Source organism: Morone saxatilis, unplaced genomic scaffold (assembly GCF_004916995.1).
Source record: "Morone saxatilis isolate NCDOM2014 unplaced genomic scaffold, NCSU_SB_2.0 Contig14, whole genome shotgun sequence".
In the NCBI taxonomy this organism is placed as follows: Eukaryota; Metazoa; Chordata; class Actinopteri; family Moronidae; genus Morone; species Morone saxatilis.
In genome coordinates this window covers 6,756,033-6,766,430 of record NW_023339696.1, presented here as the reverse complement: position 1 = coordinate 6,766,430, position 10,398 = coordinate 6,756,033, and the positions used below count along the sequence as shown (strand labels likewise).

Genomic DNA, 10,398 nt, shown 5'->3' with positions numbered 1-10,398 from the left:
TGTCAAACTCTGCACATACATCGTCCTGCACAGTGAAGCTCAAACATCACACTGTAGGAACAAGAAGAATAATATATATTTGACTGGAGGAGGACTTTAAAGATTCAGAATCTGCTAAACCCAATGCAGTCTTAACTGGTTCTTTAATTTCAGAAGTTATAAAGTAAAACAGAGACAGACACATTGCTTCCTGCACTTCTAACACAGACACAGTACATCAGGTACAGAATGACTAATTCTTTACAGTACATTAAGTGCACATATGTTTATCTAGATGCGTGTCTGTGTGTGTGGCTGTCAGACACTCACAGTCGTCGCAGTAGCTGTTTCCACAGCAGGGTATGACCACAGCGTCACTCAGCAGGTCATGGCAGATCAGACAGAGCAGTTCGTCAGGTACAGGATCCTCCTTGTCTTCTGACTTGGGCTGCTCCTGAGGAACGAAGGGAGGCTTCTCCTTCTTGCCAATGGCGTACGCCTTACTACAGACAGACAATAATTCACTCTTTTTATGTGTTTAGCGGATGCCTTTATTTAACCAGTCACTTTAAAAGGGTATGGTTGGCGTTTTTGACATTTTGTCAGCTGATGAGCACACACCGGCTGTTGGAATTGAAATTGTGACATTTCATATAAACAGTCTTGCTAATTGTGCCTGTGATTCAGTTATCACGTCCATAGGATATTTACAAAGATCATCCAAGAGGTCTCTGTACGTCACATCTAGTTTCCTTTGACTCAGCATATTTATATGGTCCTTTTGATTCATATCTTTTGCCTTTGCTTTTGTGAATACACCCTAGCTCATAAACAGCCTATCATAGCCTTTGATAATGCAGCGTGCTATGAGTGAATCACTATGGCCACTTCCACTCTTGGGAGCAAGCTGTCAGTTATGAGCTACATCTGTTACATCTCAAGAAACAATCCACAGGCAGTCCACCATGGAAAGGTACTCAGCAACAATACCGTACAACAAAACATATACATTCAAATTATTACCATAAACTCAATCTTCTTTCACCTGGTCTTTAATAAAATAAAAATTAATATATATAGGTTATGATATATTAATAATCATTAAAAATGATCAATAATTCTTAATATCGACTAAAATTAAACTTTTTTTTAAAAAATGTTTACCTTCTGGTCTTTATGCTAAGCTAAGCTAACAGCCTGCTGGCCATAACCTTACGTTTAAAGACTGATATGAGAGTGGTATTGATCTTCTTGCCTTACTCTCGGCAAGAAAGCGAGTAAGTGTATTTCCCAAAAGACACTCAAACATTGACTCTTCTGTCTTACGCGTGTATGGCCGGAATCGCATAATGTCCACAGTTGGTCAGCATGGCTCCCTTTATGTTGGGATCGTCCACCTCCACCATGAAGGAACGAGGGATGCCTGTGCTTTTCTTTATTCTCAGAGGGGCCTCAACATTTTTATCCTGCAACACACGCACACAACCTCGACATTTAATGCTAGGCTTAGCAGAAATGTAAAGACACACACTAATAAAATCATTCTCTTGTGCATGATTGTAACCGAAACTGGTTCACAAACTGTTCTGCTCTTACCCCACTGGTGGGACAGTTCCTGATGTGGTGTCCGGTATTTCCACAGCGATAACAGGTGTAGTTCGCTGGAAGAACACCACCAAACTTCTTGTTGTAACTTAAGGGAGAAAAAGAAAAAGAAAGAAATTACAGAAAAGCAGGGAGACTGTAGCTAAATGAAACAAAGAATAGTGTACAAAATATTGGAAGAGGAATCCTATATTATTAGGAATATGTGAGATAAAGATGGCGCAAAGTAACGAAAGCCAAGAGAGAAAAAGGTGAGACATCAGAACATAGAGATACAGAATTTTTTTGGGGAAAAAAGGGGAAAAGCAGGTGGAGACGAGCACCACAGAGACAGAAATGGGGATGAAGGAGATTTGAAAGCATTACAGAAGTGACTCACTTCATGGAGTCGTAGGCGGTGGACTGATTTAACATAACTTGGATCTTATCCTCCTCTGACACATCCGCATCAGCCAGGTTGGTCATCTGCATGTACACACACGAATGTACGTATGTGAGCAACAGACACAAAGATGGCAGGAGGATCAGTGACTCACATGATCCAGGATAAATACGTATAAGCTGAATAATAAAGAGAAGAAAAGAGAGTATACCTTGGAGAAAAAGGCTCTGGAAGAATTCTGGTCATCCATCTGTTAGAATTAAACATAAAATCAGTTTCACCGATGAAGCGGCGAGAGCCTCCAGGTTACATATCTTGGGAGAATATTAAGAGCTCTACATTCACACTTGGCAAAGATACACACTTCATTCAAAAGAAAGAGCATTCGTCCTGCTAAACTTGATGCTTTAACTCCAGCCCCAGTGCAAAGTGGGAGTAACTGCTGCATGTCAAATGTCCGCTTTCATAAACTTTTGAGCTGTAATACAATTTACACCAGTGGTTTTCATACAGAGTGGATAATAACTGTCTGTTCTCATCCCAGGATTACTGGCTCAGCACCTCCTGCCAACTCACTCCTCAGTTTTCATCCCTCCAAACTTGCTACACTGAAAATAAAGAAGCCAGTAACATAATGCTCAGGTCAGCATTTTGTCAGATAAAAACATCTTTGTCACCTAATAACCTAACCTCCTTCCTTGTTCTGAGCGCCTGTTCTTGGGTTGCTAGATGCAGTACTCTATGGACAGCACTGTTGGTTTGGTCCACACTGGAATATCTCAACAATTATTGGATGGATTACCATGAGATGTAGTAGAGACATTCATGCTTCCCTCTGGATGAATCATGATCACTATGGTTTACTTTGGTTTTTGACCAAACACCTGCAAACACATTCCCATCAGCCTCAGCTGTGAATAGTGCTGATGTATTAGCATGCTTCCAGGTTACACTAACATAGTGAACATGATAAACATTATACCTGCTAAACATTAGTATTTATCGGAGTACGACCTCAGCGACTCTTTAGTCTTCTTTTTTTAAATGATAAATATTATTCACAAATAACAGAACATTCATTACGTGTATGATCAAAGATAGAAGCAGATGTGTCAAAGTTACAGAATACTCAAACAGCCATTTTACAGATTTTACTTATAGTTACATTATTTCACAGCCAGTCTGGGTCAACTATTGTGGCTCTCGATCTTTATGTTCACTCAGTAAATGCATTTTTTAACATACAAATTAAACCTTATGAAAAACCAAATATTCAGATATTAACATGCAAGCATAAATCATAAACACAATGCACATTAAAGCTTAAAGTTGACACTTTAAACATCACACTTTAAAATAATTTTAAATCTAATGAGCTGGAGTACAGAGCCAAACAAAAAACAACTTCCTGACTGCACTAGATTATACTGTTTATGGCAGCAGGACAGATCTTCCTGCCTGGCTTAATTAAAGCTCAGCCAAATCCAATGAAAAAAAAGCTATCATGTTGCAATGTTGCAACGTAGGATCCAGTGTTTCTGGCACGTAACCCATACTGGGGACTAAAAGTCAGCATACGTCTGCTGCTTTATTTTAACTACTCTTTTTTAAATATCTATTTTTTGAGATCTCCAACTTTGTGAAAGAGCAACATTAAATCTCTGGAGTTCCTATTAGAGCTCGTCCAATGTCCAATACGATTCCAGTATGTGTCCTATTTTTAGATTTGACCAATGTCTCCAAAATGTGTTTTCTGAGGTATCGACTGTGGTTGTGTATCAGCGAAGTCAAACACATAATCAATACATAAGACAGCTTCATACAAACGACTTTATTGGTAGAAAAACACAAAAGAAAAAAAAGGATGTGCAGTCCAACAGACTCATAGTACTAAGAAGAGTGGTAGACACTTCTCCTACTGAGAAACCAGAGACAAAATCAGGTCAGGTCAGTGCACACTAATTGCAAGGAAAAGCTTTTGAGATGAGTTTGAGTTAGTTTACAAGATCATAAACAAAACGCCGCTACAAGAGTTCAGCGTAAAAGAACAATCGTGCACTAGTTAGTTTAAGAGAGGCATTGTGGTTTTTTTGTTCCTACATCAAAACGAAAACTGTATATTCAGCCCTTTTTGATAATCTCTGTAGTCATTATATTCCTTTATTTAAAATTCTTCTAACATTCATTTCATGACTGGATTTGTAGAGTTTGATTGGTGTTAATAGCAGCTGTTCACTTCACAAGAGTATTCTGAAGATTTAGATTATGCTGATGCGAAATTACTCATTTTGATTCCTTAAATCAATTATTTTTAATGATGGATCCAATGTGGAACTCATCTGGGGAATGATTAACTAAATGAGAAACTGCCTTTGATGTAAATTAACGGCTTACATCAGCACGGACTGCACAGCTTTTGAAAGAGGCCAATAATATAAACATACGTCTCCAAATGCTATAAGATGTCTGAAAGCCAGCGGCCAAGGTCATGACTGTGGGCACTGCCGGCACCATAAAGAAACAGTTGGGTTTATCAGCTGTGAATAGCTGGCCTGCATGATAACGTTTGACCCGCCCGAGCAGCTCCCGCCGCCCACAGATAGGTACTGAATGATTTTCAACAATGAGCACTGACTGGTGACACAGCAGCTTGTTAAATCAACAGCTGGGAGCTTTTATTAGAGAGAATATATGCACGTTTGTTACCCAGACTTATAGGGATAATGTCGAACTGGTAGAATTGTAAACTTGTACACAGTCTAACTGCAAATGCTACTTTTTAAATAACATTTTTTTATTTACTATTATTGCAAAATATGGTTTATCTGAGAGCAGCAGCTCCTTGTAAATCAAATACTGAGTAATGAGTACCACTTCCTCTTTTGCGACAGGAACTTAAACTGCAATAGAGGAAATAGAGGCTTTCCCTGATTCAGATTGTGGTCTCACTTTAAACCCATCATAGCAAAGCGCACATCCAACTAATGTCCGAGCACAGACATTAGGCTGTGTTAACAACGTGTGCGTGTTTAGTGGAGCTGCAGGAGAAGAAGTGCAGTGGGATTTGGTTTGGTTACGTACTGCTTTGATGGCTCCAAAGGCGTGGTGAAACTGGGCGTCTGATCGCTCACTGAAACAGAAAACAACAAAACCAGTTTCAACCCAGTCGCTCAGATTAGAGCTGAAATTACCAGCATTTATCCAAGAGGACATTTTATTGGCACCACTTCACAGAAACACCAGTATGAAATATAACTGTCAAACTGTTTTAAAAGTGAATCACACATTTAATGAACAGAAGCACTGTTTCCGTGTTCCACCTTGTTACCCTGGCTCTGGATGTCAGCGCCAGATGTTACGATATGAGACTATTATTTTTGTTTAACTATGTTGCCCCAAATCTGCCTCATGTCAGGTAGTGTTTCCCTGCATTACCCAGAATGCCCGTACAGAAGAAGAAGTAAAGTCAAAGTGCATTAAATATTTTTATTATTTGCTTGTCCAATCTGTCCTTAATATGGAAAATATGATATTACTCTGGCCGTTCTTTCTAAGATAGATTTAACACCATGTCTGCTTAGTGCTGCAAACTGTGAACCTCCGACTCTTTGATTCTGAACCTGATGTTTGTTTGTGTTTTGTCCTTCTTCATTTTAACATCAAAACCTCAACATCTGGCCTAGTGAACCATACAATATGACAAACACATCACTAAAACAACACATAAATGCCAGTTACATTCAGCCATAACTATCTTTAAAAGCGTTAGCAAAACATATTTACAGTCCATTCAATAAAGCGAAGTCTAAGTCTAAGTATTCCTCTGGTTGAGTTTAAAATGAGGTTTTAAGTTTAATGTAAAATGTGAATGTAAGGCTTTAAAATGACTCCGAGTGACTCCGTCTGTCTGCTTGTGCAGGTGGTGAGTTAGTTTGTTGCATTTAATCTTGTGAGCAGCGTTACACCTCTCTTTAACCTCTCCACCCGTCTGCATGGTGCTGACGGGGCTAATCACATGACCGCCGGTCTGTTCCAGTGAGGTCTTTTCCTGCTTTCCATGCATAAAACCCAGAGCACTGCTGGCTGTCCTGTCTAAGCCTGACTAATATCTGGGTAATCCCTGTGAACGTCCCCATGGAGTTACAGTTCTACTCTCTCCTCTTTTCCTGTGAGCACATTTTTATCATGGAAACGTTATGTAAAAAAAAAACCTGATTAATTAACTGTCGACCGTCATCTGAAGGATTAAGTAACCTGCCTCTGGTATGGATTCATGATGATGTTTAGCATTGTTTTCATTGTTTTCTTCACCATTATGGTCCTCATGCTGCTGCTCCACAAAAACAACTAGGCCCTTATATATTAACCTGCACCCTGCGTTTTATACTAATAGGTTAAGTTTTCATAGATATAACATTTTGGACCAATAGTCTAATTTTTATATTAAAATCAAATGATCTAACTGAAGCGTTCACTGACATTGTAATCTTATTGTGAAAAGTTGTACTAGCGAATGCTTAAAGAACTGTTTCGTAGACTTGTAGGTGTCAGCTCATCAATAACTGTGCAGGAATTCAGCTACAGTAGGAAACCCAAAACAATATACTTACATGTTGCGGGTCTTGTTTGAGGTGGACTTGACTCCGATGATGGGGATTCTCCTGACGATGACAGAGGAGCCTTTGGGGATCAGACCTTCATCGTCTGTGTACTCTGAGAGGGAGAGATGAGGAGAGTTTAATGTGTGACGATTAGCTCACACAAAATGATCTGAGTTAGGATTTTTTTTAGGAACCCAAGTGAACATTTCCCATCATAAGAAAATCTCTCATTTTCAGGCTCACTGAGAAATCGTGCACCGTTTGCTGACACATTACCATGAGATTGATTCTTTGGTACAGTACTTAAATAACTAGTCTGAGACTGTAACAGTATTTATACCATCTGCGATTATTTTCATGATTCATCAATGAACTGTTTTGTCTTTTACATGTCATAAAATAGTGAAAGAAATCCAAAGATACTAAGTTTACTATCCTAGAAGGCAAACATTCAACCCTGAGAGGCTGGATCCGGTGAACTATTGATATTTTTGGTTAAAATAAAATACTTAAACCATTCAGTGATGACCAAAATAGTGGCTGATTAAGTTTCTGTTGATAAATTAACTTACCAAAGAATTGATTGAGCTCTATCTGAATCTGCTAAATTAAACAAATCAATAAAATGTCCCATAGACAATTTCTGAAGGGATACAAAATTCATAAAAACAAGACCAAACGGACTTAATATGAACTTCCCAGCCAGGTAAACTCTCCCTCAGCAGTGTAACATTTCTCCACATATGGAAGTCCTGAATGACACAGCACTGTTTGATGTCAGTCTGATCAGTGTGACTCCCTCAGCCCCTCACATTATGCACCTTCTTCAGGGTTGTCAGCTCGTATCTGCAGGATACTGACACACTCTGAGGTAGTTCTTGTAATTCACGGGTGATTATCACGTTTGATCTGCATGTCACTCTTTTTCCATCTTTTAATACAGTAAATTCCCATCACCAATGACCCCCACACTGATGTTTTCATGTGTGTGTGTGTGGCTTCAGTCTTATGGTCATGTCTCTGCGGTGCTCCTACCCTACCTATTTTTATCCCACATCTCACGCTGTGGGACTTTTACATTCATGCCACTGGCGGGGTTGATCCTCCACCATCAGGCCGTTTAATGGAGGGCATGAGGCGGGCACGCAGCAGCAATGTGGCCCATTCATTAGGAGCCCCTTTTGTCAGTGCTTGACTTTTCTGGACCCCCCCCGTCAGGCTGAAAGAGGTGACGCAACCCTCTCACCGGGCAACTGTCAGACCTGGACCACGTGTTTTTTTTTTTTTCTAAGTTCAGGCAGTCAAGAAAAACACACAATAATCTGTTCCATACGTGTCTCAGTATTTACCTTCTTTGGTTTGTGCGCTGGTGATCTGCAGGTCGCAGTCCCCGGACCGGAGCTTCTCCCTGCCCATGATCTGCCTCTTCAGATCCCTCAGCGTGACGTGCGGGCCGTCGAAAACCACCGTGTCGTAGCTGAGTTTAGAGGAGAATTTATAGTGAACATGAGTCATGCTGAAATGAAGCCAAAAAAAAAAACAAAAAAACAAACAAAAAACCCCTCGTCCTACACTGTCAGAAACCCGACAGCTGACACTTTTCTCCGCGGTGACAGAGAAGCAGTATCGTGGTAGTTGCTAGGGGAGTACAACGTGAGCTAGCTGGCGTTAGCAGCCGGCTGCGTCGAGCGTCAGTCGGTCTATGAAGCTAACGCTAGGTCGTTACTCAACAACTGCCTGATAAAGTGGCGTTCACAGGATGACATTTCCTGGCGTCTGGTGGAACAGCAGCGGAGGCTCAACTGAAAGCGCACTCGCTCAGTTTCGAGTCTAAATTGAACTTTTATTCCTGCCAAAGCTGCTCTGGAGCCGAAGTGTTCGCTGACAGAAACCACCAGCTGTTTCCACAAGCAACGGCTCGTCAGCACAGAGCAACGTCTGATGCTGCGTTCACGTGATCCCCGCCCGCTCCAACTTCCGAGTGTCTTAAAGTTATTATTGCAAACGCACCTATCCGTCATTAAGTCCTATATCGATTTAGAGTGATTGTGTGTGTATTAAAAAGGTCGCATTGCTTTTAAATGTATGCGCTTTAAGATTTTTTTTTTAATCAGGCGTTTTTGTTATTGTTTTCATATTTAATTTATATTTTATTCTTTGCAAAAGCTTTGTAAACGTATATCATATTATTACTGTTATTATTATTAGAGAGTGCGTGTGGGCGGATATAAGTACTGTAAACAACACGTAATTTATGTGGTCTGACTTTAAGATAAAGAGACATAATGTGACAGTGGGAAGAAAAAAAAGCTGCGTGCAATTGAAACATTTCTAGAAAAAGACTAGAGGAAGAGGAAAACAAAACTCAAGAAGAAAAAAAAAGTCGACATATACACAACCACCTACATGCACATTTGTGTCAATGCCTAAAAACTCAAATTGTCTATTTTCAGGCCTGTACATAAGAATCGAATTTAGAGTATAGATTTTCCCCCTACACCTGAAGGCAGCATCCTGCCTCCAAGCTCAGTGCAGTGCACCTGTTTGGGCTCAGGGGACCACAGGCAGGCTGGCTCACAGAAAACCAGATTTACACCCGATAAAGATTAAATAACCCATTTCACTTGTCCAGTTCTTCTGTTGGAGATTTGACGTGATGATATATATTGTTTTAACTGCGTTGTAGTCCCGGGGGGGTCGGGGGCAGGGGGGGGAGTCACACTCCAAAGAAAACCAAGCTCTCTGACATTCAGGACCACAGAAGAAACATTTTTAAATCACATAAACTACAAAATGCACAAACTTTTCCAACTACATTTTGACTGCAGTTCTGTTGCCTGTGGAGCCTCAATGATCCACTAGAGGGAGATAAAGCACCATTTATGATGCTGGTGTGTGTGTCAGTTGAACTGTACTGCAGTGTCAGTCTGAAAGCTTCATATTTTGACACATTTAGTCCCATAGCTATGGAAAAACATGCTTATTTGTCCTTGACTGAAACAATGCCCTGCGTTATTATCTGACTGTACAGCACAGACTATATGCTAACCTCTCCTCTCCAACAAGGTTCCTCTACAGAGAATGAGGATGCCATTGACATTTTGCATTACATGCAGTGTGTGTGATTAGGCTACATATAGCCATGTATAACCATGTGAACTAAAATTGCGAATCCATTTTTAAAAACCCATTAGTTGGACTTAATTTAATTTAATTTAATTTGGACTGCCTGCCTCTAGAACTGTCCTTAAAGAAATAATTTGACAGTTTGGGAAATGCGTTCATTCGCTTTCTTGCCGAGTTGGATGAGACAATCAATAGGCCTACCACTCTCAAAATAATTATATATATATGATAATAGTATGGATATTAGTATACTAAGTATATTTATAGTACATATATGAAGCTACCCAAGCCAGCAGCCAGTTAGCTTTGCTGTTGCCTAGGACAACAGCAACTTGTTAAAATTGGGGATGAGAAGAAAGGGGGAGGGGTATAATGGTGGTTACTTAGATGAAGGCTTTAATAAGGATCTGGAGCTGGTAAATGGAGTTACCTTGGGACTCCCCAAGCTGTTTCCAGTCTTTATGCTAAGCTAAGCTACCCGGCTGCTGGCTCTAGCTTTATATTTAATGTACAGACATGAGAGTGGTATCATTCTTCTCATCTAACTTTGCCAAGATTTTAATAAATGAGGCGTTTATTCACACCAGAGAAAAGTGTTTTAAGCTAAACTAGCTTACCACAGGCTCATGTCTCGGGGATGGAGACAAGAGGTGAAGAACAAGACCAGCAAGAAAGTAGCTTAGGAAGCTCTGACATCATCACGGC

General features: G+C 40.2%; 1 protein-coding gene across 1 annotated transcript in view; it reads right to left on the bottom strand.

Moving 5' to 3' along the window:
- The window catches only part of LOC118322878 (E3 ubiquitin-protein ligase RBBP6-like), a 21,182-nt gene extending 12,684 nt beyond the window's left edge, over window positions 1-8,498 (bottom strand). The window contains exons 1-8 of the mRNA XM_035654715.1: window positions 7,917-8,498; window positions 6,577-6,679; window positions 5,048-5,096; window positions 2,178-2,216; window positions 1,964-2,049; window positions 1,576-1,672; window positions 1,306-1,445; window positions 310-482 (exon numbers count right to left, since the gene is read on the bottom strand). Coding sequence (XP_035510608.1) covers window positions 310-482; window positions 1,306-1,445; window positions 1,576-1,672; window positions 1,964-2,049; window positions 2,178-2,216; window positions 5,048-5,096; window positions 6,577-6,679; window positions 7,917-8,082 — 853 coding nt within the window. The 5' untranslated portion in view covers window positions 8,083-8,498. The remainder of the gene's footprint in view (window positions 1-309; window positions 483-1,305; window positions 1,446-1,575; window positions 1,673-1,963; window positions 2,050-2,177; window positions 2,217-5,047; window positions 5,097-6,576; window positions 6,680-7,916) is intronic.
- Between the last annotated feature and the right edge of the window lie 1,900 nt (window positions 8,499-10,398).